This window comes from Desarmillaria tabescens (assembly GCF_030435595.1).
Source record: "Desarmillaria tabescens strain CCBAS 213 chromosome Unknown EV420scaffold_11, whole genome shotgun sequence".
Lineage (NCBI taxonomy): Eukaryota > Fungi > Basidiomycota > Agaricomycetes > Agaricales > Physalacriaceae > Desarmillaria > Desarmillaria tabescens.
In genome coordinates, this window is record NW_026848310.1 from 292,698 (window position 1) to 319,098 (window position 26,401).

A 26,401-nucleotide genomic window follows, 5' to 3' on the forward strand; every position below is an offset into this window, starting at 1 on the left:
AAGTCGGCTTATTCAAATGTCAGAACGGGCCGTGTCAGCGTCAGGGACGAAATATTTTGCGGCAAAGCACAGGGAATCTGCGAGGGTTTTCTTAGATAGATCTTCACCTGTCTGAACGATACAGTTGCGCAGTACTTACTGTTCTCTCAAGATTGTCTTTGAACTTTGCCAGGACTGGTGGTTGTTGGAAAGAAATCGGAATGTCCCGTGTCGTGTGAAAGATCAATGTTCCGTTTGGCGCTAATTATTTTTCGATGAGATCCTGTTTACAGGGCAAGCAACAGCACGGAATTGATCTCCGGGAATTTCTCCATCACCGTCGCTATAGAGCTGGAAAATGTCCGAGACTAGGTCTTAAGTGGAACTAGTGAGCTAAGCGCTTAAGGTGTAAAAGGTTATCGTTTCAGCTGGTTCCACAACGGCATAGATCATTCTTGGAACGAACAAGAGCGTCTACGCGTCGGCTATTCCCTGCTTTCGAAGGCTGTGCAAGTCTGCGAGAACACCGAAGTCTTGATCCTCATCAACATTGGCCATGCAGCATTAACATCGCCGTTTCACTTGCCGGCATTGTCCACTCTAACTTCCAAGTCATCCATGCCCTTCAGCTATCGGGAGCTCTTCTTCGGTGGGACGCAATTCTGCTGCTGCCTGCCCGTAAGGGCCGGCGTCATCGCCATGTCGCTTTTGGGTATCATCTTGCCTGGAATCCTGACAATTATCTTGTGGTACGAGGTGGCTAGTACGGTTTCTACATTTTCTTTCCCACCCGGTCAGTAACTGAACTTTTGAAAGGCACACCCGACCTGACAAGCGGAGAACGTGCTGGATTTGTTCTGGCCGGCCTATTAGAGACGTTCCTGTGTGTAGTTTCGATCCTCGGGTAAGTCACGTTCACCTGAGATCCGCCTGCCCTTTCATTTTAAATTCCTCAGGTTTGTCGGCGCTATAGTTCGGAAGCAGCTCTTTGTCCGAATCTACGCGTACTTCATTTATGTTCATTTCTTCATCAACGTGGGCGTCGCCGCCTATCTGCTATGGCTCATCACCCATTTCTCTGAAAACGCTGCCACCAAAGCATGTCAAGACACCATAAAGAACACTGGTACACAAGAGCAATGCATTGGCATACTACAGATCGCCAGCGGCGTCTACTTTGTCATAGCAGCATTGATTCTACTCGTTGAGATGTGTCCGTCCATGTGTTCACCTCCGTTGTCCATGTGTTTACTCTTTCTAGATGGTGCCATCATCGTTGCACGTTATCTGAACCAGATCCAAAGGGAGAAACGCACAGCACGAGCTTCTCGAGCGAGTATGGGCTATAAAATATTCCCGGCGCCGCGCTCAGAATACGTGTCTCTTGCCGATACCAGTGGAAGAACGTCCCGGCTCTCAGCACTTTCACCTGAACCATATACGTCGACACGCGAGTTCAATCCCTACGAAGAGTTTGACCCTTACCGAAACCAGTCGAATGCGGGGCCCTCAGTGATACAAGACGTTGATTTATATTCAAACGAGGATGGATTACCCATAGAGGCGGGATATGGAGGTACGTTGTAAGCTTTACTTGGTGCGCGTAGCGTCAATAACTTCGTTTTAGGAGGGACGTGGACCCATTCTGAGATATCCATGGAAGAAAAGGCTAGATTACAACGGTCGACGGTTGATGCTGCGGACCAACAGAGAGACGAGTTTGAAGATGTACATCCGCTGGATAAAGAGCAACAGCGGAACAGAGATTCCAAATCTCCTGCAGGCCCCCTCCCCCCCATGAGAACACGAGACATGGACGATTTGCCAAGATATTCACTTAATGACCCTCCTCGCATTTATGATAGTCCATTGCCACATTAATTGTAACACATACCATCTTTTCTCGCTTAGGGACCCTTCGTCGATACTGATTCTTTTAGTGTACTATGGTTTACCACATCTCGTAGGCCACATGCCTTGTATAATAACAGTTCATGGAGAATGACATTATGAACCAACTATCTGGCAAGTCCGTGCAACCTATCTCAGCGTTTGCACTCCAAGTTCTCGTTTGCTACGGTGGGTGATCCCGCAGAGTGTTAGGTTTTATACCACATTATATAGACTTTATACGGTAGCGTCCCAGTATAATAAAGGCCTATCCTGAGAAGGAGCACCTGATCCCAGAAGTTACCACGCCTGCGCGGTTTGGCGAAGGGATGAAGTTGTAGAGAGTCTCTGAATCTCCCGCGGGAACTGTTGATCCCATGGAGGACTCACTTCCGACTCCCTAAGAGTGCTCTCTTCGTCATCACCAATTGCAGACTCGGAGGGTAAAGAACTATCGACAACCTGGTAGGCGCTTCACCCTGGTCACAGCTAGGCATAGAATGACCCGTCTCATCGTTCAACGTTCAACTTTATCTTGCAGTGCCTCGCAACGACGGTGGAGCGCCATCAGGGATAAGGTTTGGGATTTCAATCAGTGGTTTTCGGGGTGAGTAAATGCGGAAGATGATGATGAATGGGTTGACACAGGCGCTATACATTGTAGATGCGTTAACTTTGAACTAATATGTGCTATATAGTACAGTGAGTGGAGTGGTCTAAAAGGTGAGGTACAGCAGGTTAATAGAATACGATGTAGATCTAACGTAGCTCTGCGTTTGCTTTTGCAGCTGCTTCAGAGGCAACACTAGGGTCCTCAGGATGGTTATCCTGGATGAGTAAAGAGTTTTCTTCACTGCTTGTGCGAATGACAACAGTATCGCCATCCCTGTAGCAAGTCAACGTTACGTTTATCCCCGAGTGGAAGAGAAAATGCACCCACCTGATGGTCCCTCTGAGCAGCTTTTGCGCCAACGGGAATAGCACGTCGGTCCGGACAACCCGGGCAATAGCCCGAGCACCATAAACCTCCGAGTATCCTTGCTTAGCGAGCCACTCCTTTGCATCTTCGTCGACATCCAATGTTATTCTTCGGTGTTTTAGTCTATCGGCGACGTCATTTAGCCGGAGCGACACGACTTGGAGGATTGATTGGCGTGACAATTTATTGAAGACGAGCATCGTGTCCAACCGATTCAGCAGTTCGGGAGGGAAATAGGAAGACGTGCGTTCGAGAACTTCATCTCTAGCTTCTGGTGTGACGACACCATCCTCATTGCAAGAGGTCGAATGAGCAAGAATATCGCTTCCTGGTGTGTACTTTAGTAAGTCGTGAAGACGGCTGCTTATCCACATACCCAAGTTGCTTGTCAGGCAGATGATTGTGTTCTACCGAGCCTTAGCGATGTATTATTGTTTAAGCAGTATATAACTTACTTTGAAATCCACTTTTCTCCCTTGGCTATCCGTGATACTCCCCTCGTCCAAAATTTGGAGTAGAATCATAGCCACATCCTGGACAGGAAACATTAGGTACCGGGTAGCTTCTAGAACATATGTGGAAGCGAGTGCTGACCTTATGGGCCTTCTCCAATTCGTCCAATAAAATAACAGCTGTGGAAATGATTAGAAAGACTTGGCAGTCATGAATAGCCGCTCCTACCATAAGGTTTTCTTCGTACAGCTTCCGTGAGTTGACCTGCATGATGGGAGGTTAATGATATATGACGCCAATAGTGTTTAAATGCGTACCTCCTTCAAACCCAACGTAGCCAGGGGCAGCTCCGATGAGCCTGGATATCGTGTGCCGGTCATGATACTTTTTAATGGTAAACTAATAACGCAATCTTCTACGGCAGGTAGACTTACCTCAGACATATTGATGTTGGTGCTGAAAGGCAAACATAGAATAAAGCGAGTACAGACACAAAGTCAGAACGAACACTTACAGACCACGTTGCTCGTCATTGAATAGAAAACCGGCAAGGGCTTTGCATAGTTCAGTCTAGAATCACGTCGTATGGTCTTCACTATACAGACTGAGAGTTGTCGCAATTTCTTACCTTGCCGACACCAGTAGGTCCCAAGAACAGGAAAGAGGCGACGGGCCGATTAGGAGCCTGCAACCCAGCGCGCGAAATTCGTACGGCATCACTGACAGCATGGACAACGTGATCTTGTCCAACCACCCTTTGTCTCAGCGTTTCTTCCATCTATAAAATTAATGGTGAGCTACAAGTCCCCATTGATACGTCTAAATAAAGAAGACAAACATGCACGAGCTTGTCCCTCTCTCCTTTCAAGAGACTCTGGACTGGGATGCCGGTAGCCTTTGCGACTACCCTGGAGATATCGTTGGACGTGACTCTGTCGTGAAGCATAGCCAACGGCGGCTCCGAGTCGCCATCAGGACGCTCAGCATTGTCATCAGGGAGCTGCCGTTCTAATTCAGGGATGGTGGAGAAACGCAATCGACTGGCAAGTTCATATTGACCCTGTCGTTGCGCCACCTCTAGCTGATGCTTCGCGTTTTCCAGACGCTCTTTAAGATCCTTTATGCGGTCGAGCCTGGCTCTTTCTAAGAAAAACCTTCAATTCAGAAATGACGTTAAGGCTGATTAAAACACGTACCGCTCTTCCATATTAATGTGAGTTGAGATGCCTCTTCACGTTTTGCGGCGAGGTCAGCTTCAACTTTCTGCCTGCGCTCAACGCTGAAGACATCTGACTCGTTTTTCAAGCTTTCCAGCTCAATCTGTAGGGTCATGACGTCTCGATCAAGTGCCTCAAGCTCATCTGGCTTCGATTCTTGAGCAAGGCGAAGGGCCGATGCTGCTTCATCCACAAGGTCAATTGCTTTGTCGGGAAGGAAACGGTCCGAAATGTAACGAGCGGAATATACGGCAGCTATGCAATATATTTATATCAACGAGGATTCCGAGAATGGAGTAATATGCACCTGTGACGAGCGCGGCGTCGGATATCTCAACACCATGGTGAACTTCATACCTCGATTTTAGCCCTCGAAGGATTGATATCGTGGCTTCTACGGTAGGCTCATCGATTTGAACCGGTTGGAACCTTCGCTCAAGAGCCGCATCTTTTCCGATGGTTTTGCGGTATTCGTCACCTAGTCAGACGTCGTGTCAGCACTTACTAATGTGATAAAGAGGACGTACGAGTGGTAGCACCAACAAGCTGTAGACCTCGCGCGAGCGCTGGTTTGATCATTTGGCCAGCGTCGATACTCCCCTCTGCTTTCCCAAGATTGAACAATGTATCTATTATTGGGATTGAGCGGCTTGCTTTGCGTCCAAATCGCGAAGACGTTGTAAGGACTTACGGACTTCGTCAATAAAGCATATGACATTCCTAGCCTGAACCATCGGTTAGCACCATATCATGTTTGATAGGTCGAAGCGCGCCTCGTCTTCGATATCCCGAATGAGGGCTTTGAATTTCTCTTCAAACTGTCCACGGATACCAGAACCGGCCATTATGGCAGAGAGATCAATGGAAAGGACACGCTTGTTTTGTAATGACTAACTTCCCCGTTAGTATGCTTGGCCTTTGTATGTAGTCCAGAACACACCTCCGGCACTTCTTTGGCTACTATTCTGCTCGCAAGACCCTCTAAAATAGCTGTCTTCCCAACGCCAGGAGAGCCGATAAGCTATATAATCATTCAGACTTCGCCTATTAGAATAGCTGCCGATGGATGATTCGTACCACAGGATTAGATTTAGTTCGCCGGGATAGGACTGCATCAGATCGTGAGTTTTCAGGATGTATACAATAAATGAAACCTTACTCTGTATCGTCCTCCGAATCTCTGTATAGTTGCTATTCAAAAAGATCTTCCATAGAAAGCAGGCAATACACACCTTCATCCCTGCCAATGATAGGATCCAATTTCCCATTTTTAGCCAACTCCGTCAGATCCACACTCTATATCACCATATCAATGTTCAAGACGTATGCTATGACTCGAGTGCAAGTACTTACATACTCCTTCAGGGCCTCTCCCTTCTGATGCTGAGGCCCCATGCTGAAACCCGGAAAGCCCCCTCCTCCTCCTCCTGGAGGCTGTGCATAGTAACGAACAAATCCTAACGAAATTGGTGGAAGAGCATTCCGCGCAATGGCCTGTCGAAGAAGAGCATTCCGAATGAAATTTGTGCTCCTTGGTCTGAGTGACCCAACCGTCGGATTTAACGACAAAGCCTTCGATGCATCCTTCGTAGTTATGAGTCGCAGCATTTCCGTAGGAGAAGAGTCAGATTAGTGTAAAGGTGCCATGATATTAGTACGAAAAACAGGATGACGAGAAAGATAGAGAAATTGCTAGAATTTGAAATTTGCCGGCTCACCCGAGGGTTGACAGGGGTCGACGTCATCACATCACGTGGTACTCGTGACCCTTGCAGAACTTCAATTCAACTTGAACTTCTTGAAAAAGTTCCGATGCCCTGGAACGGCAGTCAATCGCGAATACTAATACACTTAGACTGTTCTTGTCGCAAAGGGGCAAAAAATGCGCCTCGCTTGTTCTGAACTCGCCTCCTCTACTCCCTCGTGTCGATATCCGTTCAACAGTCTGTATCCATAACAGTCAGTCGACCTATTTTACCGGGGCTAGTACGTGATGGAGTGGTCATGTTGTCCGATGCCTTGCCTCTATCCACCGATGCTGTATCTCCAAGGGGAACGTTCTTAGTCTGCCTAGTGTATAAAGATGAAGGGTCTCCGAAATCTAGGCATTAATGGCTCAGCCCCTTCCCTCTATCGACGCCGTTTTGAGCACCCTGCCCTTTCGTAATGTGTACAGTACAGGCCTATTCTATTCCTCACCTAAATCTACGACCTCGGATGAATCCCATCCACACGACTCGGTACATCCTTATCCTGTGATCGAAGCCAGAAAACGACGCAAGGCATGGAGTCACGTCTTCGAAAAAGCCATCTTTACTAGTGAGGAAATGTGAGCCAATTCGTCCGTGCTCTTATTATTATGCACACTTGATGTTTATGTGAATCTAGATCCAACGAATCGGCCCCTCGACGCCGTAAAGTCTACGTGTCGAGTCTTGAAGCTCACATTGATGCTTTGCATGACCAGCTCCTTCAGTCCGTATATTTACAAAGGTTGTCGTCATGTAGCTGATGCGCTCTTCTGCCCCCCCCCCCCCACAGAATGGGCTTGTGGCCCGTTTCGACGAAGGAATTGGAACGACACAAGGGGCTGAATTCCAAAACTGCCAAGGTACATTCACTTTTTAGAATGCTGCATATATAGCACTTCATCTTTCTAGAGCATGGTTGCTATGTACCACCACAAAGTCGTGTTGATGCAAATAAAAATTTCTCAGTATGAGAAAATGGTGCGTACCTCAGCGATAACGGCAAGGAAGCTTCAAAGACTAAAGTTTTCTAGAATCAGCATCATGCTCAGCAAAACCTCGCGCTACGGGAGAGTCATTAGGATTGGACAGCTGCTTAAGCTTTTGGACACGTTCCATAATTAATCGCCATCGTCTTGTACTTAAGCATTAAGCAGTAAAATTTGAAAAACATCTTATCGCTTTGATCATCACCATCCATGAGGATTATCGAGAGATGAACTCCTAAGTTAGACCCTTTTTGCTTCTTGCCGCTATCCGGTGCTGTGCTTCGCAATCATTTACCGCTATCCCCTTACTTTGACTTCGATAATATTCACTCTCAGTCCTGAGGCTAGTGACATCCTCCGGACCGGGGTATTCATCAGCTTAAATAATTGCTCATCCCTTTTGTACCTAATTGACATCCTCCACTATCCCCCATCCTCGTTCTCGATAAATCATCATACATCGGCCGATACAAACCTCGATCGCCTTCACAGAAGCTTACCAACCATGACGGTGAATGGAGTATCTTCTGTAAAGACGAAAGTGATTCTTGTGGGAGTGGGGTAAGTAAAAACCTGACTCGTTCTGATCATACTATTTTCACGTCTACTCGGAGTTTAACGTGTCTGACATTTGGTTCGTTCGATGCAGCGGCGCGACATGCTCCGGCAAGACGACACTAGCGAAGCATCTCAAGAGCATCTTACCTGATAGTGTCATTATTCATCAAGATGTGCGACATTTTATCCATGTTGTTTTTTCCCTTCTTATATTACTCATTGATTGTCTAGGATTTCGCTCCAGTACGCTGCCCAGTGTTTTCTGTGGTCCGATTCAATATATCGTCTTTAGCCTCAGGAGCTCGTGCCATATCATCCAACTTACAAAGTGCAAGACTGGGATGCCGCACCAGGTGCAATCGAATGGTCTCGGCTGATCAAGTTTTTGCGCCATGTGAAAGCCTCAGGAGAGATACCAGGCGACCATCGTAGCCACGATCATCTGAACGAACAGAAATTGGTACAGGTAGACGAAGAGATCAAGCAGCGATGGCGGCACGAATTTGAAAAAATTAAGGAGGCGAATGCGGAGGCGGGGGAACGCGTAATCTGGGGTTTGGTGGACGGATTTTTGCTGTACTGGCATCCCGTCAGTCTTTTTTTGCCTGCAAAGATAGCCGTCGCTAACGGCACGTACAGGAAGTTATCGAACAACTGGACGTCCGTATATTCCTCCGCGTACCACATGATGTGTTAAAGGAGAGGCGACATCAGCGACACGGGTACCACACAGCAGGTTAGTATTTCTCATGATGCATTAATGATGTCGGGCTAAATCTTGTCCCCCCTCCTTCACTTCCTGATCCGCAACCTATTTAACCCCGCGCTTACTTTCCTCCTTACATACTTGGCTGCCCTTACGGAGTGCAATCCGATCCAGAGGGCTCGTTATGGCGCGACCCTCCCATGTATTGGGAGCAAATTGTGTGGCCAGCGTATCTTGATGCGCACAAAGATATGTTTTTAAATGGAGATCTAGAACACGGGGAACCCGGGGACAAAGTCAAGGGCGCATTAGTTATCGAGCCGCTAACAAAGAGCATGGGAGAAGTTGTAGAAATATGCTGTCAGGCCTTGAAAGACGCCGAGACCAGGTAGACCACATCACCGTAACCTATACTTTAGAATAATTTTATGGCATCTTGCTACATGTCAACTTGATGTCTTACATCGGCAGGGCGGCTCACCGGACCGGCAAATGCGGAGTAAAAATCACATGCCTTTACATGGTCCGGCTGGGAAAGCCAATCACAAGCCCCGCGTTAACGGTATAAGACCTCTGAACCACGACAAATTCTTCCTCCTCCTCTTCCTCCTCATTTCATTATGTCTGTCATTGTCGTCGGCGGCGGTCTCGCAGGTCTCTCAGCGGCTCACACGCTCCTCGAGCGAGGAGCTAATGTCCTGCTCCTTGACAAGCAAGGGTACGTCATCTACGGTTGACTGTCGCACGTCGTCCTCATTCGCCCTTCAGATTCATGGGCGGAAACTCAACAAAAGCGACTTCTGGTATCAACGGTGCCGGTACACAGACGCAACAAGAAAACGGGATTCCTGACAACGCGAAAATATTCTTCGACGACACCAAGAAATCGGTGAGCTGTCACTGGTGCACTTTTTCGTATTGGGCTCAATAAATATCTTTGTGTTAGGCTCGTGACCTCGCTCGAGATGACCTCATTCGCGTACTCACAGGTCGTTCCGGCGATGCTGTTAATTGGCTGCAAGACAAGTTCGCACTCGATCTGTCCAAGGTTGCTCGCCTTGGTGGTCACAGTCAACCACGAACCCACCGTGGAAGTGCTCAGTTCCCGGGAATGGTGCGTTATCATTGTTGCGAGCGCGGGCGTCCCTGCCTCAATATTTGTAATACCAGGTCATCACTTATGCTCAAATGGAACGCCTCGAGGATCTTGCCGTATCGGATCCCAACCGGGTTAAAATCCTGAAGAAGGCTAGGGTGACCAAGCTCATCAAGGAGGGCGATGCTGTTATTGGTGTTGAGTATACGCACGGCAACGCGACGCATACTGCTTATGGTCCCGTCATCCTGGCCACCGGTGGATATGCGGCCGACTTTTCTTCAGATTCCCTTCTCAAGAAATACCGTCCTGAACTTTGGGACCTTCCAACTACCAATGGCGACCATTGCACTGGTGATGGACAGAAAATGGCAATGGCCGCTGGTGCCAGCGGCATTGATCTGGAGAAGGTTCAAGTCCACCCGACTGGTCTTGTCGATCCAAATGAGCCGGACGCGAAAGTCAAGTTCTTGGCCGCAGAGGCTCTTCGAGGTGTCGGTGGTCTATTGCTAGATAACGAGGGTCAACGTTTTGTCGACGAGCTGCAGCACCGAGACTTCGTCACAGGTAAAATGTGGGAAAACGGCAAGGTGAGTTATAATTACTTCTTCCTTGTACCCTGATGTTGATGGTCCCGCTAGTATCCCATTCGACTGGTTTTGAACGGCCGTGCATCTAAGGACATTGAATGGCATTGCAAGCATTACGTAGGACGAGGCTTGATGAAGCGTTTCGATTCTGGTGATGCCCTCGCGAAGGAATTTGGTCTAGCTCCTGCGGTTCTTAAGAAGACGTTTGAGGACTACAACAAGAGCGTCCGTACTCGAAAGGATCCATTCGGCAAGAAGGTTTGTTTCTGTCGTGGATTTTGTTGAATATGCGCTTATCTGTATTGCAGTTTTTCTCCGGCGAATGGTCTTACGATGACTTCTTTCATGTTGCCATCATGACACCTGTTCTGCATTATACCATGGGTGGTCTCGAGATCGATGATGAATCTCGGGTGGTCTCTGCGAGCGGAAAGCCGATACCTGGTCTCTTCGCTGCTGGTGAAGTCGCTGGAGGTGTTCATGGAGCCAACCGACTTGGAGGATCTTCGCTTCTAGGTTGCGTTGTCTTCGGTCGTGTCTCTGGTGACTCTGCCGCAAAGTATCTGTTGATGCAGGCCAGCGAGGCCGTCGCGAAAGCTGGCGGACGGATCGGTCAACTAGCGGGACAGCTTGGAGGCTCATCAAGCGCAAGTGCCCCGGCATCGACGCCAAGTCCCGAAACAAAGAAGGAAGCAGCTTCTTCATTGGGTGTCAAGGCGAGGTCATTTTCGGCGGAGGAAGTTGCGAAACATAACAAGAAAGACGATATATGGGTAATTGTGGACGGACAGGTGTTAGACGTTACCAGCGTGAGGCCACATTTTTCACGCTTTTCGAGTATCCACTGACAGTCTCCAGTTCCTTCCTGATCATCCTGGAGGTGAGAAGGCAATCCTGTTATATGCTGGCCGGGACGCAACAGAGGAGTTCAACATGCTGCATGATCCCAAGGCAAGAGTTCATTTTTGCGATTTCTCAATGTTTCTAACACGGTCGTGTAGGTTATCCCTCGCTATGCGCCCGATGCTGTAATCGGTACACTCAAGAAGTAAATTGATGATGTCCTGTCCTTGTTTTCATGTCATTTGTAGGATGGATACTTGTATTTTAGTTGTCATGCCGCTTTTTCCGCCCTAATTATTATAAATCAAATTGAAACCTTGGACTATGACGCATTGACATGGGAACAGTAGTACGTCATAGACATCATCATCAGCCATGACCTCAACCCATATAAAGTGAAGACAGCGAAGGTGCTTTCATTCACACTTCCACGAAGAGAAGGGAAATTGCCGGTATCACAAAAATGTATCATCGTTTATCCTATCGAGCTTTGCGCGCCTCGCAAACGGCGGTATCGCCGGTAGCAAGAGCATCCAAGGTAGCATCGTCCCAGTCGCCGAATTTACTGGTTGCTTGACTGATCCTCGATTACAGTCAAACAGATCTTTTGCAACAGCGAAGCAGGACCCGCCAAATGCTGCTGCTCCGAAGTCGAACAATCAAAACTTGATTATCGCGGCGGTCATAGCAGCATGTGCGGGCGGCTACTGGTACTACAGCCATCCCAATGAAGTCGCCAACTTGGAAGCCAAAGCCAAGCGAGATGAGGAGGAATTGAAGAGAAAGGCGAGGGAGCTGGGTCATGCCACATTAGCTCGCACAGAGGATGCTAAAAAGCAGACACAGGTAAGTGTCATAGATCGTTCCGCAGACTCGGTATTAATTAGGATTCCAGGCGTCTCTCGACTCGACCATCCAGGCAGCAGAAGCTAAAGCTCGCCAAGCTTCCGAAGATGCTCAGGCGAAGTACGAATCATACAAGTCTTCAGGACAAAAGTCCCTTTCAGATGCTCGCGGTTCCACAGAGAATTTGTATAATGAAGCACGCGCTACCGGTGAGAAGAAGTATGATGAAGCGAAGGCCGCCGCGGAGAACAAGAAGAATGAGGCGAAGGCTAGTTGGGCCAGCTGGCTGGGATGGGGTAGGAGTAAATCTGAGGAAGTGAAGAAGGATGTAAGGGATGCGGCTGATAAGAACACATGATGAACTTTTTACGCAAGATTAAAAATTGGAAGAGAGGACTCGTGTATGACTAGTGTATTTCGCGGTACATAAATTATGTGTTGCCATATCGATGAAGTCTTCGGAGGCATCACGCACTTCAAAAAATAGCGAGGCGACGGGAGGCCGCATTCGGATCTTGGACGATCCATGTTTTACGTGAACATTGTTCTGCACTCCTTCATACCCACAAAGAGAGATCTTTGTCCATCAATGGGCTGGTTCGTCTAGGCTGAAACCGCTCCAAGTCGACCTAAAAACGCTGAAAGCGGTATACGAGCATCACACGGCATACAAACTAACTTACTCAGGTAATCAATACCTTCCACCATCTTATCGGATGGAAAGTGGGAAAAGTTGGAACATCCCATAAAGTGATAATTCACATTCATTTGCTGGGAGAAAATCTGACCACGCGCTCATCCGTGGTGTCGTATCCGGTGAATGAATTCCGTCGGCAAATAGTCGAGAGAGATGTTTCTCGATATGTATTCCCCGTCGAATATAAGCGCTCGACGGATAGAGCGCTTGTCTAGGCTTTCGGAGCCGTGATGTCTACCTGAAACGAGCATAGTTCAGGTCATTACGGGGTTTTCGGACTCACTAAATAGACGATCCCCGTCAAAAGTAAAGAGACTGGATCTTGTTTACTTCTCGGCACGGAGTCCATGTGGTCACAGTGGGAAAGAGGCAGATGTCTAGCTATGTTTAGTAGTTACTAACTTGAAAAGATGGAGTGAACAAAGACGGATAGATAGATGGTGGCACATCATGAGCAGTGACGTCCTTGATATAAGGTCGGGAGCCGGTGAACTCGAGAAGATCACGCCGATAGTGTGAACATATACAGCAGCAAGAGCGAGGACGCTTAATTCATGACGACGAGCACGGGGGGAACCGGTCCAGAAAAGATCCGTGGCGTGTAATGGAAACATGAATTGAAATCGCCACAGTAGTGAAGAACGCCGACAAAGACGAAAGCAGAAAGTCGGAGGGCGCCCACCCTCTGCCGGCCCTGCAGACAAGAACCCGCCAGAGTGATACGCCGCGGTTCTCATTGCGAGTTGATAGGTCTTCCCTTGGCACTGTTCGACGATAGCCGGCAGCTCGCGACAATATTGAAACATATAGGCAAATGGTTCGGGTCAAGATGTTGATTATTCGCTGCGACTGATGGCGAGGAGAGTAGTAGATGTTCATCTGTAAGTACTGACAGACGATGGCATGTTGTCGGATACAATTTTGTTGCGAGACCAGAACGTTGAAATTTGGTTCCATGTCTCTCGAAATTTGAAATTACGCGCGTCAGTGGCGAGACGTATGATCATTAACTCGGACTACAACTGTCGAATACCTGGGAGCGAGAGAAAAGGGTCCGAGCGAGACTGTCAAAAGAGACCGTCGAGAGGATACCAGAGCCACCTAGTATGCAAAGAAAAAAACGGAGAACAGGTTGACGGAGAAAGGACCGATCGATGGTAACACAAATTTTTGACAGAGGACAGTAGGGCAACCAGATGGATGACCTGACTGTGGCCCTGTTTTTACATGCCTTTCGCAGCATGCTTCCTTGGCTTCCTTTGATCCCGTTCGTCTTCTTTTTCTCTTTCCTTTCTCCGGCTCCCTATCACGTTCTCTCTCTTCTCTTTATGCTGCAGTCATGACCTCCCTCAAGTCCAGTATTTACCCAGAAGGCGATCCATTGGCTGTGGTCACCGCACCGCCGCCCGACGAATCACCGTCAGAACGTGATGAGCGTCTCTCCAATGAAAAGGCCGCTCAGAAAAGATCCGACGCTATAGACGAAGAAATTGCAAGGCAACGTATCGCTGAAAAAAAGGCGCCAAAAGTTGTCAAGGTCCTGCTGCTAGGTGCGTACAACAGAGCCCGCGTCTGATTCCATCGCCTGATTTGTGATCCCAGGGCAAAGTGAATCAGGTATTTCCAGTCTTCTCCATCACTGGGTAAGGCTGACACTCTGCCTTGCCAGGGAAATCCACGACGTTGAAAAGTACCTCGTTTTTTGCTCCGCTATCGCCTAACAGACTCTGACCGCCGCTTTGATCAGATTTTCAATTGATAAATTCCCCAAAGGTCCGTCGTGCCCTTTACCCCCCCCCCCCCCTGCTAAGTAATTAGTACTGACGTCCGTTCAGGCATTCCGTCAAGAACGCGCATCATGGCGAGCAGTAGTTCAGTTGAATGTCGCTCGGTCAATACGCATTATTCTCGACATCATGACTCAGGCCCACGCCCAACAAACTCAGAAGCAGCACCCTGTTGCGTCTTCCAGCATGTCTTCCTTCGAGTCTCTACAAAGACCCGACGTCGTCTATCCGACACTCACTGCAGAACATCTAAAACTCAAAATGCGCTTGAAACCCCTCCTCCAGGTCGAAGAGGCTCTCTTGCGGAGACTCTCGCCGGGAAACACCGTAGAATTCGAAGCTACCCAGCTCACCGTCCCTACATCACTCCCCTACCCTGATCGAAACTACAAGGAGCCTTCGGTGAACTCCGCCGTGCATTGGAAAGGCGCGTTCGGCAGGCTGCTAACCCCGAATGAGCAGCGAACTAGTTTTGACAGTGAACAAGGAATTGATTTCGATGACCCAAAGGACCCTGGACTTGTGCTTCACAATTGCCGTGAAGATATGGTCCATCTATGGAACGATCCGACCGTCAAGGAGCTGCTAAAGGTGCATAAGCTCAGATTGGAGGATTTGTCTGGCTTGTGAGTGGTTTTCAATCGGCATATTCATCTCTCATTGGTGTCTAGTTTCTTGGATTCACTAGACCGCGTTACTGCGTTGAAATACGTTCCCTCAGATGGTAGGTTACGTTGTTCGTCCGACGATCGCTCGAGTCTAAAAACATGTCCTGGCAGATGATATACTACGAGCACGAATAAAAACACTAGGTAGATAGATTCCTTAGACTGATCACCAGAACCGTTGCTGATTTTGTTCTATCAGGTGTCTCCGAACATCGTTTCAGGTTGAAGGCTGGTATGTTGGCTTCTTCGTATCGATCAACCGAAGGCCAACGTTCGAACATACACAGGCAACATGGTCAGCCATGATTGGAGGGTCTTTGATGTAGGAGGAGCTCGATCTTTGGTTCGTAACCTTCTCGTGTGAAGAAAAACATATGACTGATGACTGAATTATGTTTTAGCGAGGTACGGGACCCCAAGCGCCATCGTGTTAAGGTTCCTACTGACATCTGGTAGCCGCGTGGGCACCCTATTTCGATGATATGGACGCGATCATTTTCCTAGCACCTCTCAGTTGTTTCGACCAGGTTCTCGCGGAAGATTCGTCGGTGAATAGATTGGTGCGTCACACTAGCTATTGAATAAATGGAGATAATTACATAGTTCTCTCATTTCTAGGAGGATTCCATGTCCCTTTGGAAATCCATCGTGTCGAACCAGCTTTTGAAAAACACGGACCTCATACTGTTCTTGAACAAGTGTGATATCCTGAAAGCGAAACTAGAGTCGGGAATCAGGTTTGGTACTTGGGTGATATCGTATGGCGATCGACCCAACACGTTCGAAGGCGCTGCAAATTGTAAGTGATCTTACTATTCATTGCTCTTGCAAATGAATAACGAGTATATTCAGATATGAAAAAGAAATTTGGTTCGCGTAACTGGCTTTTAGGCTTTCCGCTTCTTATGATGCGTTTTCTAGCTGGTAGCTTCAAGGCTAATTCTCCCGAGCCCAGGCCTTTTTATTGTCATTTTACTTCCGTCACTGTACGTATCTTCGGTGTTTTCTGCTCGGGCGGCGTTACCTTAACGGCGTCCATTTTTCCGATCTGTAGGACGTGAAATCGACGACACATATACTAGAGAATGGTACGTTTTGTCGACGAAAGTCTTGTCCGTTCGTTTCTTATGTAGTGTCATACAGTGAAGGACACCGTCGTGCGGAAAAATCTACAAGATAGTAATATGGTTTAGTAAACCGCCTACTATACCCGCTGATATTTAGCAGGTCTATTATGACTCCTCCGTATTTCTTGGATGTTTTGTTGCCATAATTTACTACTTCCTCTTCATCTCATGGTCATGTACGTCTGTGTATTTATGTAAATATGTATGTACCCATAGGCACAAGCTACGGCATTAATACCCCTTGCATAATGTCAGATCCGTCTGGGAACCGGATCGCCTACATTCTTCCAAGGATACCGCAGCAACTGAAATCGAAATTCCATGAACAAAATGCACCGGCCAATTGTCACCGTGCCGTCAAGTTGAAGTAGGAGTGTCATGCATACTCAATGACTCGACAACGTCGCCTGTTCCCCTGTCCATCAAAGATGATCTGGAATTCTGAATGTTAAATGCGGAATTGAGCGTGTTTCGATATATTGCCCTCATTTCGTGATGAATCTTCGTCATTACGATATGGACTATGGGGCAGGGAGCCAGGGACAACGAGCGCTAGTTTCCATCGGCAGGCAGTAGTCTCTGAATCTCAGTAAGGATCTTAACCAGTCACAGGTACCAGGTGATAAGGAACTCGACCGCAGTCCGCGGAGGTTTTATGATGAAGCTGATGTATGGAAATACGTTTACGCGTGCGGATGCAAGCAAGAAACGGTCAGATGTCTGCTGTTTTCAATAGAGTCCGACGCGCCAGTGAAGCAGAAGATGTAAGTCTGTAGGTTGTAGGGTTGATGACGACTCGAAGAAGGTAAAACTGAAAGCGACGTCTAATTCGGTAGAGGCGCTCGGGCGGCTCGATAAGAAACATCGATAGGCATCATTGGGAAATGAAAGCGCTGGGATACAAAGGCCACCAGAAAGGGTTATCATGTAGGGATAGAAGTACACAAGCTTGATGTCGCCTGATAATAATGAGCGTAAGCCGGGAGAGCTATTGTTCCATTCTCCATATGTAGTGTGTCCTTGGTTACCGACCCACACGTACAATATATAAGATGGTTAGGGCTGCATAAACCTGCGAGAGCTGTGAAATGAGCTCTCAGGCAGGATCCAGAACCAAAGCAGCAAAACATACTGATGACCTTTATCGACACCATGAAAATTTCCCGCAGATAGTGATATAGGCTGGCACAAGATCCTCGAGTGAGATGCGTTACGGCAAAAGAGCGAAGCGCCCGCAGTTCGATATCAGTGAGCAAGAAAAAACGCGATGCGAGTCGGATGTATGCTCTGTATGCGCCAACTGAATCCGAATTCTGTTTGCAGCCGAGCAGCGATAACAAAAGGGTTGGACTGATTTAAGATATCAGGCTAAGACTAGATCATCAGAAATCGTCGAGAATGGCGCTGAAGGGGCTGTTATTGTCTAAAGACGTTAGCGCTTACACGTCCAGAACAACAGAATAATAGAACAATAAGATGGTGGTGGTATGTAAATACCAGTCTGAGTGGTGGCGGTGCATTCATTACATATGTCCCTTTTCACCAATTTCAGCTGTCTCGATGAGCTCATCCAAGTCGTCTACCAGGATGTCAACCGATTCGTTGTACTCTCTAACGTGTCTAGTAGCGAATGGTCAATTCATCTAGGTCTGACAGACGAAGGACGGTGGTGGTACGGACGGTGGCAAGAGGCGGATGTCACGAAGCTGGTGGTAAGTTGTTCTTCGAGAAGAAGACATCACTTACTTATTAGTCGATCTACAGGGCACCAATCCGTCGGATTTCTTGCTTGAGACGTTCGCGGAGAAACTGGCGGATAGCATCCTCAAGGGTGACCTACATATCACTAATTTCGACGGGGGTAAAGACATCAGCGCAAGTTCCAGTCATTTCTGCCTACTCGATGACTGACGCACCCTCAGTTTACACTTGGACCAGCTACTAAGAAGCCTATGAATATCTCTCTTGAAGAGATGGTCCCTGAAGAATCGGCGATATACGCATGTCGCGTGTTGCTAGATGTGTGGCGTCGTCAATCCTTTCGTCGTGGTTCTGACTCTCATGATCTCCAAGGTTGCTCTACAGGCGCAGAAGCGGAAGTGTCACCTTCATCCCGATGGCCTCGATTTTATTGCGGTGCAGCCACCTGAGCCTTCGGGCAGTACGACTCGAACGCCTCCCAAGTCCAAGCCCGTGCCTAGCCCTGCTAGTCCCAAAGAGAAAGAGGTCAGAGAACCCAAGGCTAAGGCAGGGTCTTCAAATGACAAGAAACGGAAGGAGGCTGAGCTGGTCAAACCTGAATCTAGTAAGTTCCAAGGATTGGCTAACTTTCCGGTCAGCTAAGGCAGGTGTTGCAGAGAAGGCGTTTTCGCCTCGACCTATGAAGCTGCCAGGCGGGTCGCTGGCAAATCCTACCAGGAAAGCTCGTTATTATGTGCCGTATGGATTTGTCAGCGACAATGAAGATTGGGACTCGGATTGAAGGCGTACCCCTTCTCGGACTCTTGTAATGTACTACATAGCATTGTATATGTCTTCAAATTCGGTCCAGCAGAATATATTTTGTAGTACGCCGTCTTAGCGCGCGCTCCCAAGTTTGCATCTAGGCTTGATCTCGGTACCAATCCGAGACGTACAGCAAGTGACACTGTACACAGCTTCTGCACCTTGCTCCACAACGTTACTATGCATTTGCCTCTGTTGTCAGACGAACAGGAAAGGTATGCTGGACAAAAATCTGCATGGCTTCGATACTTATGGATCCCTTAGTCCTGTCATTCATATCAGTGTGTCGTATTCACGAAGCGCCCCCTTCTTGCCTTTAACGTCTATTTAGTTCGCGATGCTCGAGGCCGTACAAATGTTTCTGGTCCAGCTGAAACAATAGACAACGTCCAAGAACCCATCGATCCTACTCACGACTATGCGATAGGCCGCTGCCCAACGCCTGCCCTTGAACTAGCGCTTCTTCTTTCTTCGGCGTGTGATGTTGACCCGCCCAGCCGTTTTGAATATGTTGAACTCTGGCGTTCTATCCTCATTCATTTCTTCCCTGGACACATGGTTATGTCCGATTGGGAGATTCCCTTCTCTTCCGACTATCACCAGTACAATGATGAAGGGCGCTCTTCCAGCTGCCAGACCGTTTCCTTGGCCGTGTTCCCCCCTGACCGAGTGCAGCCCCTTGCAGTGGTGCAGGTATCATCCCAAGTGGACTTTGATAATCCTCACCTACGAGATGCTGCTGCATTGGAATCGTCTCAACTTTTTGATTATCTTGCCCCGTACAGCGAGTACCCACAGATTATGGTGATTGCTGCGATGGGCATGAGCTGGAGAGCCATCAAGAGAAGCGTATTCCTCTCGAGCGACGAGGCGGAGAGTGCATGGTTGAACACGTCGCACCAGAGGGCTGAATCTACCTATGAATGGATGCACAATGTTGTTAGCCAGGTCAGCTGGGATGTACTGGAGGAGCTGGTTGCCTCTGTAAAGCGCTCGTCGTGTGAGTTGATTTAGTTGAAGGGGGGAGTATTGCTATTGCAAAGGCTGCGGCGTGGATATCTGCTGTATTTGTATCCTGCTTGTATCTCGTTATCTACATTTTTTGCACTTTTTCCGGAAGTCGGACCGGTCACCATCGCGCCATTTCGCGATAACATTGCCGGCCGTGTTGGCATCTGACCGCCATCACTTATCGGTTTGTAAGTTTATCAATGCGAAGCAGGTCATCCAGTCATTCTTCCTCAAGTTCTTCTGCCAGCTCGAACGTGGATTCCACGCGTCGTCGCTTCCTGTCTCGTCAGGCTGTCCACAGCATCGGCCTCGCAGTCGTCACTCAAGTTCTTGCCAGAATGTCGTCGTCTCCCGTCAAGCAACACGAGGATCCTGAGCTTCCTGGGCCCTACATTACTGAGTCTACGTCTCTTCTTAATTCGAAGCAGGAGACTCCATGTGAGGCAGACCCAAAAACGCGAGGTGCAGTATGGTCTGCCTTGACTGCGCTCACGGTTGCAGCCTTGGTGGTCTTGTTATTCTTCCAGGATTCTCTTCCAGATGGCTTCGCGCCGTGGCTAGGCACCCTTCCCAAAGATCCAATGCTTGCTGCCCTAAAGATCCTGGAAAAGGCACCCGTTATCGTGAGTCACACTGGTTCTCCATATCACGCCCGTCTGAAACCACACCAAGGATGGACACATCGGTTGGTGATAATGCTACTGTTCCATTTTTCATTAATATTATAAACTTTTCACCAAGACCTTCCGTGGCTCGTACGCATGGAATACGCGAACAACATCTCTGCTGTCGATCTTGAATCCACGATGCCCGGCCATGTGGATATTCCCAGACTTCGACAAGGCAGAGTCGGGGGTTTCTTCTGGTTAGGATTTCCTATTCTTCTTTTCAAGACGTCAAGTTTAACCCTTGGACACAGGTCGGTATTTGTAAACTGTGCGGACCCGGAAGCCGAGGGCCCCGGATTCTTGTCTGCGTCATGGAAAGTCAGGTCTGAGGATCTCTTTATTATTGAACTCCAGGGTTCTCAAATGAGCATCCTTTCTCACTTGCAGGGACACCCTAGAGCAAATTGACTCCGCAAGAATGTCGATCGAGAAATATTCTGATGTAAATTTCTTCTTTCAGAAGATAAAGGAACGACTCAGGTGTTCGCTTGTAGACATTTCAGCTCGCTCTTGGTTCATCAGAAATCAAATCTGCCATAACCAAAGGCAAAATTGCCAGCCTTATCGGTGTCGAAGGGTACGTCGTATCCCCATTCATGCGCCTATGATCTCGCGCTAGTCCTAGTATGCGTCATTGTTTGGAACGAATCGTGTATTCTTCCCGTCCACGATGTCTATTACATCCTCTATCTTCTTTCTGATGTCAGTCACTGACGCTGTTAAAGCGGACATCAACTAGGAAACTCAATCGCTGTTCTCCGGCAATATCATTCTCTGGGCGTTCGATATATGACTTTGACCCATGTCTGTCATAACGCTTTCGCGGACTCTTGCGGATTCTATCCCGGAAAGAAGCCACTACATGGCGGTCTTAGGTATAGCTCTTTCAAATTCTACTCCATGGGCTTCTTGTGACTTGCGTTATTGTATTCCAGTACTCTGGGATATGCGCTCATCGATGAAATGAACCGCCTCGGCGTATTAGTGGATCTTTCACATACTTCGGATGCGACCGCGGCCCAGGCTTTGAACTACTCCAAGGCACCGGTGATATGGTCTCATTCGTCATCAAGAGCTGTACACGATCATGTTAGAAACGTTCCCGACGATGTGTTGAAATTAGTAGGTACTGGGGAAGGACAAAGTGATGCTGTTATCATGGTCAGTAGGGTCCCCTCCTCTATTGCCCATCTTTGGCGCCGTGGCGCTGCTAATCGGTCACCTTCCATAACTCTGCCTGTCTAATTGTCTGATTCATGCTTTCTCCAATCGGTTTAGGTAAACTTTGCGCCCGATTTCGTAGCAGACCCTGGTCAGGCAACCCTACAAGCTGTGGCTAATCACGTTGAGCATATCGCAAGCATTACGGGAAAGCAACAGTACGTTTCGTCGACCCTGAAATACGTGATATTCATAATTGTTTCTCCTTCCAGTGTTGGCATAGGAAGTGATTTCGATGGTATCGGGAGTACTCCCGCAGGGTTGGAGGACGTGTCAACATACCCTGCATTGGTGAGGCCCATTTGACTGCATCACTGACCAAAAATTCTGATGGCGGATGGCTATAGGTAGCGGAATTGTACCGGAGAGGCTGGAAAAAGTACGAACTTGCAGGGTTTACAGGGGGTAATCTACTGCGGATTTTCGAAGGTGCAGAGCAGGTGTCGAATCAGCTGAAAGACTCGGGCATGTCTCCCGTGTATGATATCTATGACAAGAGGAAAGATATACCTGGCAAGTAGTGTTGTGTTGTTCTACCACTAATGAAATGTACTGGACAGTATAGCTCCACGTCTCCGATCCATCTCATGTTCTCATCAGATCTTGGTGATGGGAAATCTCGGTCATTTCCATGAAGGATCCTGGAGACAGGTCTCTGAAGTCAATTACATTGTGCGCTGGCTATGGAAATTATTTCGAACCAGACACAGAGAAGACATGAGGCTCCAAGTCGCATGTAATCTTTCCCATGACCTGATGGACAGCCTTCATCATGAGCTTTTGGCCGTGGCCATTGAGTAGGATGGGAGGTCTAATCAACACCTTTTGATGTTGGTCGTCGGTATCTGGAAAAGCGGTACTTTACAAGGCCGGATACCGTGTCTCAGAGGCCTCTAGACGAAAATGGAATAAAGTGGTCAAGGCAACAGGACAAGGCAAGCGCCCTGGGATGATGATGATGGAATGATGGTGATAGCTTTTTAACGAGAGATTTGGGACAAAGGCTGCCAACCTGTACTCACTTTCTTTTTTTCTTTGGCCAGGCGCCGATAATATACATTACATTGGTCAGCCTTTTTCCAACCCCGAAATCTTCCATGCTCATGTGCTTCTTTGTTTTTTGTAGACGTTTCTGTGATCATCGCGAAATACTCGGACACTTTGCTCACTGCCGAAGTGGAACTTCTGTATGTCAATCAAATTCTTCGAGTGTTTGACGTTTACATTGAATACCTTTGTCGTCACCAGTTTTCTAATAATGTCTACAAGCATCTCTCATTTGTCATTTTTCACCGCGTCGACCACTCCCGTAGCTTCGGGAAGTGAGTCAAACGGTTCTTTAACGGTGGCCATTGTGACAGGTGTAGTGGGAGGTGTATCCACATGTGTTGTAATTGGATTGGTGATTTATTTGCTCGTTCAAAGACGAAGACAAAGGAAACAGGTCCGACAGGCGGGTTCTGACACAGAAAAAGGACCGGCGATCACAAAAGATATCCCACCGCTTCCGGCAGTGTATTACAGCAAAGGGGAATTCTCCTCTTGGTCCACGGAGAGCCTTCCACCTGCGCGTCCCGCGATTAAGGTGATAACAGACCTTTCAACCGGAAAAACACTCCCTAAATCACCGAGCAAACCTACGACGCCGAAGTGGAAACTGAAACGAGTACCCGTGCCGCGACTCTCGCGACTTCCGCCTTCTCCCATGCTGAATCGAGTTCACTCTCGTCTGTCTTTTTCACGATCGAGCAGGTCGAGCAGTCGCCGGACCACGAAAATAGACGCGGTACCCCCGGTTCCAGTTCTTCCTTCTCCCTCGCTACCCCCTACCCCCGTGCCATCCGTACTAGTGTCGGTACCAGCTGGTGCATCCTCGCCTACTAATCCTTTTCCCTCTTCGGCTTTCTCCACACCATCAGTCGCCACTCCCTCAGGCTCGCTTCCACCTACTACGCTCGCCATCCCAACGTCAGCCTTTCCAGATCCAGATGTCCCATCATCAGCGGTTTTCCCACTGTACACCCTTTCGCCTGCGTTTCCATCACCATCATTGTTTTCGTCACCAGTTGGAACTATGCCATCTGCTCATCAGCGCCCTGCCGTATCTTGAGATGACGCCTTTTCTCCGGTTCCCGTCATCCCTTATCATCTTGTCTCGTGGATGCCTCGTAGTCGGTACGCGGGACCGATGACAATGGACTCTTTTTATAGATATCGCTTCATTAAATTATTTAGTGTTAACTTATGAACGGTTCTCATGCTAGCATGTACCGTAAAAATTGTAACTATTGAGCGCTAAAGTTTAGCCTGCTAAATGAATAGCCGCAGTTGCGGCCAGATTCTGTACGAAGTACTAGTGTGGCCGCGGTATGAAGGCCCTGCCGCGGGTGATTCAAGACCATTGTGCGATCAGCGCAAAATGAAGATGTCTACCAGTGAGCATCGGACAGACTCAAGTCTAGAGCAAGCTTGAAAGCAAACGAACGAACCCTACGAGCCTTAGTCCGGACCCGTCTGAAAATCCCCGATCACCCTGATCGGTATGACTCATGTCAACACATCGTGAAAGGCGCCAGTTCAGCAGACAGCTAGTTCAAACAGGTTACAGCGAAGAGAGAAGACCGTTATAGAACTAAAAACGGTGTCAGCTGGCTGTATATGATGGAAGCGTACATATGCTCATGACATCAGCCAGGAAGTTTTCCTCTATCATCAATCTTCATCCATCATTTCGCCCTTTTCCCTGGCTTGTGCAATCCGGGCCTTCATTTTAGTCTTCGCTGATTCTTTCGCTCCTTCCAGTTTCCCTGCCTTAGCCAAGGCGAGAACCAATGCGTGGACGAGACCGAAGTGATTGTGCCTTCGAACACTGCTTTCGAACTAAAAATAATAAAAGGTGAAACCTCGTCTACGATGGAAAAAGAAAATGAACTGACTGCCCAGCGATCCCTTTTAGAGGTCTCGGTAGAGATCTTGACAACAAGTTCTGCGGCTTCAGATTCTAGGCCAGCCGATTGAAGCCTGCTGGAGCTGGGACTGCAGTGACGGAAGAGGATCGTCTCGAACCGCCAGCAGACTGAACTCGAGCTAGGGTAGGGAGTAAATTGTAAACCAAAAAGAGGGTCTATACAAACATACCGAGTTCTCCGGATATGTTGCTATTCTGGCTTCGATCGCGTCCCTGAAATCAGGTTAGCAGGGGGGGGGGAGTTCTTTTCCAGAGGACGCACCGAGCGGCCTTCAGCCACCCTTCGCCCTGGTCTTCGTAATGACCGTGTCGGACTGCATGCGGTTTCAGGCCATCCAATTCATACACGGATCCCATCACTGGGAGGTATACAACGAAGTGGTATGCTTCCTCCGTTCTCTTCGGTAGCCCTAGGCCGTCCAAAGAAATTGCACTGGGAGGTGAGAGAGAATTGTGGGCCTCTCTAAGCCAGTCGGCACTTGTGATGACCATCCCACGCGTCTGAGGGTCCATGCCGGTGGTGAAGTTCATGAGTTCTCTCAGTTGTGAACCCATAGTTAGAGTAGGGATGTTGCCGAGTGCGTTCGAAACTGCCAGCGTGGCACATGCGTTATTTACGACCTGGTGGGCAAAAAATCCAGGGAAACTAGGATCGTATTGGCCTGCCACCGAAGAACTTTCTGAGAGCGATGGGACCCATTTAAAGAGAAATATGAGGGCATGGAGGGGTTGCAAAGAAGCCAAAGATTCAGGGTCAAGAGAGTACAGGTCGTCAACAATCAAGGGAACGCCGAGGGTCTTCAACAGTTCACTGGAGTACAAGCGTGATTATAAGGCAGGCAATTGAACAAAGTGACGCGTCGTACGTGAATACACCCGGATCGGATTCCATTAATTGCCATCCATTAGATTCTTCTTCGTTTGACATTTTGATTATTCTTCGCACGTAGTATAATGATATACCAGAGGATACTAAGAGCGAGAAGCTTGTAGTAGTACTAGAAAGGTAAAAATTTCAATGACGCGTACCGTCCACGTGGAGCGTCTGTTTGTCCAACCTGATCGACCCTGTCACATCCAAACAAAAGGTTCAAGGTGCTCCTCCATGTTCAACGAAGGTGAAGGGTCTTCATCTGACCCCAAAGTTGCCAATAGAGCCAGGTTTGAGGTGATACAAACCTTATATGCTTCGAAGTCGGTGAGCACTGAATAATCTTTTTAGGTCGAACTCGAATTCGTACAATCTCTCGCAAACCCTTTCTATCTACACTCTCTGGCCCAGCAGAATATCCTGGAACAGCCAGCCTTCATTAATTTTCTAGAATACCTCCAGTACTTCCGGGATAAAAACTATGCTAGATTCATACAGTCTGTCAAGACACATCGTTAAAACTACTTCGCTCTTATCTCCATCTTTTCCCGTCTAGCTATCCTCATGCATTGCACCATCTCGAACTGCTTCAGCATGCTCAGTTCCGCGCCGAAATGAAGAAGGACGAATTTTTGAGAGAATATCTGAATCAGAAACAGTTCGACCACTGGAGAACATGGTTCGTTTTCTCCAATCGCGGTTTACAGCATTATTGAAACAGATTTACAGGCGCGATCCGTCGCACACGAACAAAACTAATGATACGTCCCCGGTGGACGGGGCAGAGGGACATGGCATGATGAGTAGTACCTAGGAGCCGGTGCCTCGGCGCTTAATCAATAGTTACGAAACATAATGATGAGAATGTTCTTGAGAACATCGATGCCTGTCCAATCATTCCTCGTATGTACGGAAATGTACGAATTCTTTTTCACTCTGGCGGCGATTGCCATCTTTGGACCGGACCGGGGTAACGAACCTGTG

General features: G+C 48.2%; 13 protein-coding genes across 13 annotated transcripts; 11 read left to right on the forward strand and 2 right to left on the reverse strand.

Annotated features, from left to right (window-relative positions):
- Positions 1 to 325: 325 nt before the first annotated feature.
- Positions 326 to 2,006, forward strand: EV420DRAFT_1529601 (uncharacterized protein). The gene is made up of 5 exons (XM_060472554.1): positions 326 to 742; positions 796 to 883; positions 936 to 1,192; positions 1,241 to 1,555; positions 1,607 to 2,006. The coding sequence occupies exons 1-5, from the start codon at positions 598 to 600 to the stop codon at positions 1,858 to 1,860; spliced, it is 1,059 nt and encodes a 352-aa protein (XP_060332893.1). The 5' UTR covers positions 326 to 597; the 3' UTR covers positions 1,861 to 2,006.
- A 236-nt stretch (positions 2,007 to 2,242) lies between these two features.
- On the reverse strand, positions 2,243 to 6,212 carry EV420DRAFT_1305664 (P-loop containing nucleoside triphosphate hydrolase protein). The gene is made up of 20 exons (XM_060468477.1): positions 5,872 to 6,212; positions 5,751 to 5,814; positions 5,678 to 5,698; positions 5,596 to 5,627; positions 5,459 to 5,539; positions 5,292 to 5,408; positions 5,210 to 5,243; positions 5,046 to 5,147; positions 4,826 to 4,996; positions 4,498 to 4,773; positions 4,140 to 4,444; positions 3,930 to 4,079; positions 3,816 to 3,871; positions 3,736 to 3,757; positions 3,618 to 3,685; positions 3,530 to 3,567; positions 3,443 to 3,480; positions 3,304 to 3,381; positions 2,810 to 3,255; positions 2,243 to 2,755 (listed from the first exon to the last, which is right to left on the reverse strand). Exons 1-20 carry the CDS (start codon positions 6,124 to 6,126, stop codon positions 2,629 to 2,631), a joined length of 2,481 nt encoding a protein of 826 aa, XP_060332894.1. The 5' UTR covers positions 6,127 to 6,212; the 3' UTR covers positions 2,243 to 2,628.
- A 94-nt stretch (positions 6,213 to 6,306) lies between these two features.
- On the forward strand, positions 6,307 to 7,451 carry EV420DRAFT_1529631 (uncharacterized protein). Its single transcript, XM_060472555.1, has 5 exons — positions 6,307 to 6,847; positions 6,907 to 6,993; positions 7,060 to 7,129; positions 7,179 to 7,247; positions 7,301 to 7,451. The coding sequence occupies exons 1-5, from the start codon at positions 6,630 to 6,632 to the stop codon at positions 7,346 to 7,348; spliced, it is 492 nt and encodes a 163-aa protein (XP_060332895.1). The 5' UTR covers positions 6,307 to 6,629; the 3' UTR covers positions 7,349 to 7,451.
- Positions 7,452 to 8,998, forward strand: EV420DRAFT_1529639 (P-loop containing nucleoside triphosphate hydrolase protein). The gene is made up of 6 exons (XM_060472556.1): positions 7,452 to 7,816; positions 7,905 to 7,986; positions 8,045 to 8,056; positions 8,106 to 8,402; positions 8,453 to 8,549; positions 8,694 to 8,998. Exons 1-6 carry the CDS (start codon positions 7,761 to 7,763, stop codon positions 8,909 to 8,911), a joined length of 762 nt encoding a protein of 253 aa, XP_060332896.1. The 5' UTR covers positions 7,452 to 7,760; the 3' UTR covers positions 8,912 to 8,998.
- On the forward strand, positions 8,999 to 11,380 carry EV420DRAFT_1529647 (FAD binding domain-containing protein). Its single transcript, XM_060472557.1, has 8 exons — positions 8,999 to 9,237; positions 9,288 to 9,408; positions 9,466 to 9,633; positions 9,690 to 10,205; positions 10,257 to 10,463; positions 10,514 to 11,014; positions 11,064 to 11,156; positions 11,207 to 11,380. Exons 1-8 carry the CDS (start codon positions 9,140 to 9,142, stop codon positions 11,255 to 11,257), a joined length of 1,755 nt encoding a protein of 584 aa, XP_060332897.1. The 5' UTR covers positions 8,999 to 9,139; the 3' UTR covers positions 11,258 to 11,380.
- EV420DRAFT_171694 (uncharacterized protein) lies at positions 11,236 to 12,375 on the forward strand. The gene is made up of 4 exons (XM_060479709.1): positions 11,236 to 11,586; positions 11,643 to 11,663; positions 11,751 to 11,834; positions 11,944 to 12,375. The coding sequence occupies exons 1-4, from the start codon at positions 11,512 to 11,514 to the stop codon at positions 12,250 to 12,252; spliced, it is 489 nt and encodes a 162-aa protein (XP_060332898.1). The 5' UTR covers positions 11,236 to 11,511; the 3' UTR covers positions 12,253 to 12,375.
- A 1,289-nt stretch (positions 12,376 to 13,664) lies between these two features.
- Positions 13,665 to 16,668, forward strand: EV420DRAFT_171104 (guanine nucleotide-binding protein alpha-4 subunit). Its single transcript, XM_060479621.1, has 16 exons — positions 13,665 to 14,141; positions 14,194 to 14,208; positions 14,261 to 14,281; positions 14,339 to 14,364; positions 14,427 to 15,004; positions 15,050 to 15,102; positions 15,158 to 15,190; positions 15,246 to 15,278; positions 15,334 to 15,389; positions 15,448 to 15,451; positions 15,503 to 15,606; positions 15,665 to 15,845; positions 15,899 to 15,916; positions 15,968 to 16,032; positions 16,101 to 16,134; positions 16,190 to 16,668. The coding sequence occupies exons 1-16, from the start codon at positions 13,931 to 13,933 to the stop codon at positions 16,237 to 16,239; spliced, it is 1,482 nt and encodes a 493-aa protein (XP_060332899.1). The 5' UTR covers positions 13,665 to 13,930; the 3' UTR covers positions 16,240 to 16,668.
- An 847-nt stretch (positions 16,669 to 17,515) lies between these two features.
- On the forward strand, positions 17,516 to 18,771 carry EV420DRAFT_171582 (uncharacterized protein). The gene is made up of 5 exons (XM_060479688.1): positions 17,516 to 17,885; positions 17,938 to 18,048; positions 18,096 to 18,194; positions 18,247 to 18,478; positions 18,531 to 18,771. Exons 1-5 carry the CDS (start codon positions 17,703 to 17,705, stop codon positions 18,653 to 18,655), a joined length of 750 nt encoding a protein of 249 aa, XP_060332900.1. The 5' UTR covers positions 17,516 to 17,702; the 3' UTR covers positions 18,656 to 18,771.
- Positions 18,772 to 18,775: 4 nt separating this feature from the next.
- On the forward strand, positions 18,776 to 19,790 carry EV420DRAFT_1529674 (uncharacterized protein). Its single transcript, XM_060472558.1, has 3 exons — positions 18,776 to 18,893; positions 18,943 to 18,959; positions 19,010 to 19,790. Exons 1-3 carry the CDS (start codon positions 18,859 to 18,861, stop codon positions 19,690 to 19,692), a joined length of 735 nt encoding a protein of 244 aa, XP_060332901.1. The 5' UTR covers positions 18,776 to 18,858; the 3' UTR covers positions 19,693 to 19,790.
- Positions 19,791 to 19,847: 57 nt separating this feature from the next.
- On the forward strand, positions 19,848 to 22,408 carry EV420DRAFT_171232 (membrane dipeptidase-domain-containing protein). Its single transcript, XM_060479647.1, has 12 exons — positions 19,848 to 19,877; positions 19,937 to 20,312; positions 20,362 to 20,374; positions 20,431 to 20,554; positions 20,609 to 20,680; positions 20,745 to 20,799; positions 20,852 to 20,934; positions 21,083 to 21,232; positions 21,293 to 21,518; positions 21,636 to 21,736; positions 21,791 to 21,869; positions 21,926 to 22,408. Exons 2-12 carry the CDS (start codon positions 20,028 to 20,030, stop codon positions 22,097 to 22,099), a joined length of 1,362 nt encoding a protein of 453 aa, XP_060332902.1. The 5' UTR covers positions 19,848 to 19,877; positions 19,937 to 20,027; the 3' UTR covers positions 22,100 to 22,408.
- EV420DRAFT_171570 (uncharacterized protein) lies at positions 22,376 to 23,790 on the forward strand. The gene is made up of 3 exons (XM_060479684.1): positions 22,376 to 22,645; positions 22,705 to 22,765; positions 22,827 to 23,790. The coding sequence occupies exon 3, from the start codon at positions 22,837 to 22,839 to the stop codon at positions 23,686 to 23,688; it is 852 nt and encodes a 283-aa protein (XP_060332903.1). The 5' UTR covers positions 22,376 to 22,645; positions 22,705 to 22,765; positions 22,827 to 22,836; the 3' UTR covers positions 23,689 to 23,790.
- Positions 23,791 to 23,897: 107 nt separating this feature from the next.
- Positions 23,898 to 25,594, reverse strand: EV420DRAFT_1529688 (ubiquitin carboxyl-terminal hydrolase). Its single transcript, XM_060472559.1, has 6 exons — positions 25,413 to 25,594; positions 24,809 to 25,357; positions 24,717 to 24,759; positions 24,625 to 24,665; positions 24,515 to 24,599; positions 23,898 to 24,458 (listed from the first exon to the last, which is right to left on the reverse strand). Exons 1-6 carry the CDS (start codon positions 25,472 to 25,474, stop codon positions 24,291 to 24,293), a joined length of 948 nt encoding a protein of 315 aa, XP_060332904.1. The 5' UTR covers positions 25,475 to 25,594; the 3' UTR covers positions 23,898 to 24,290.
- Positions 25,595 to 25,634: 40 nt separating this feature from the next.
- EV420DRAFT_1529690 (SOH1 family protein) lies at positions 25,635 to 26,388 on the forward strand. The gene is made up of 4 exons (XM_060472560.1): positions 25,635 to 25,714; positions 25,769 to 25,914; positions 25,974 to 26,096; positions 26,147 to 26,388. Exons 1-4 carry the CDS (start codon positions 25,652 to 25,654, stop codon positions 26,229 to 26,231), a joined length of 417 nt encoding a protein of 138 aa, XP_060332905.1. The 5' UTR covers positions 25,635 to 25,651; the 3' UTR covers positions 26,232 to 26,388.
- The last annotated feature ends 13 nt before the right edge of the window (positions 26,389 to 26,401 follow it).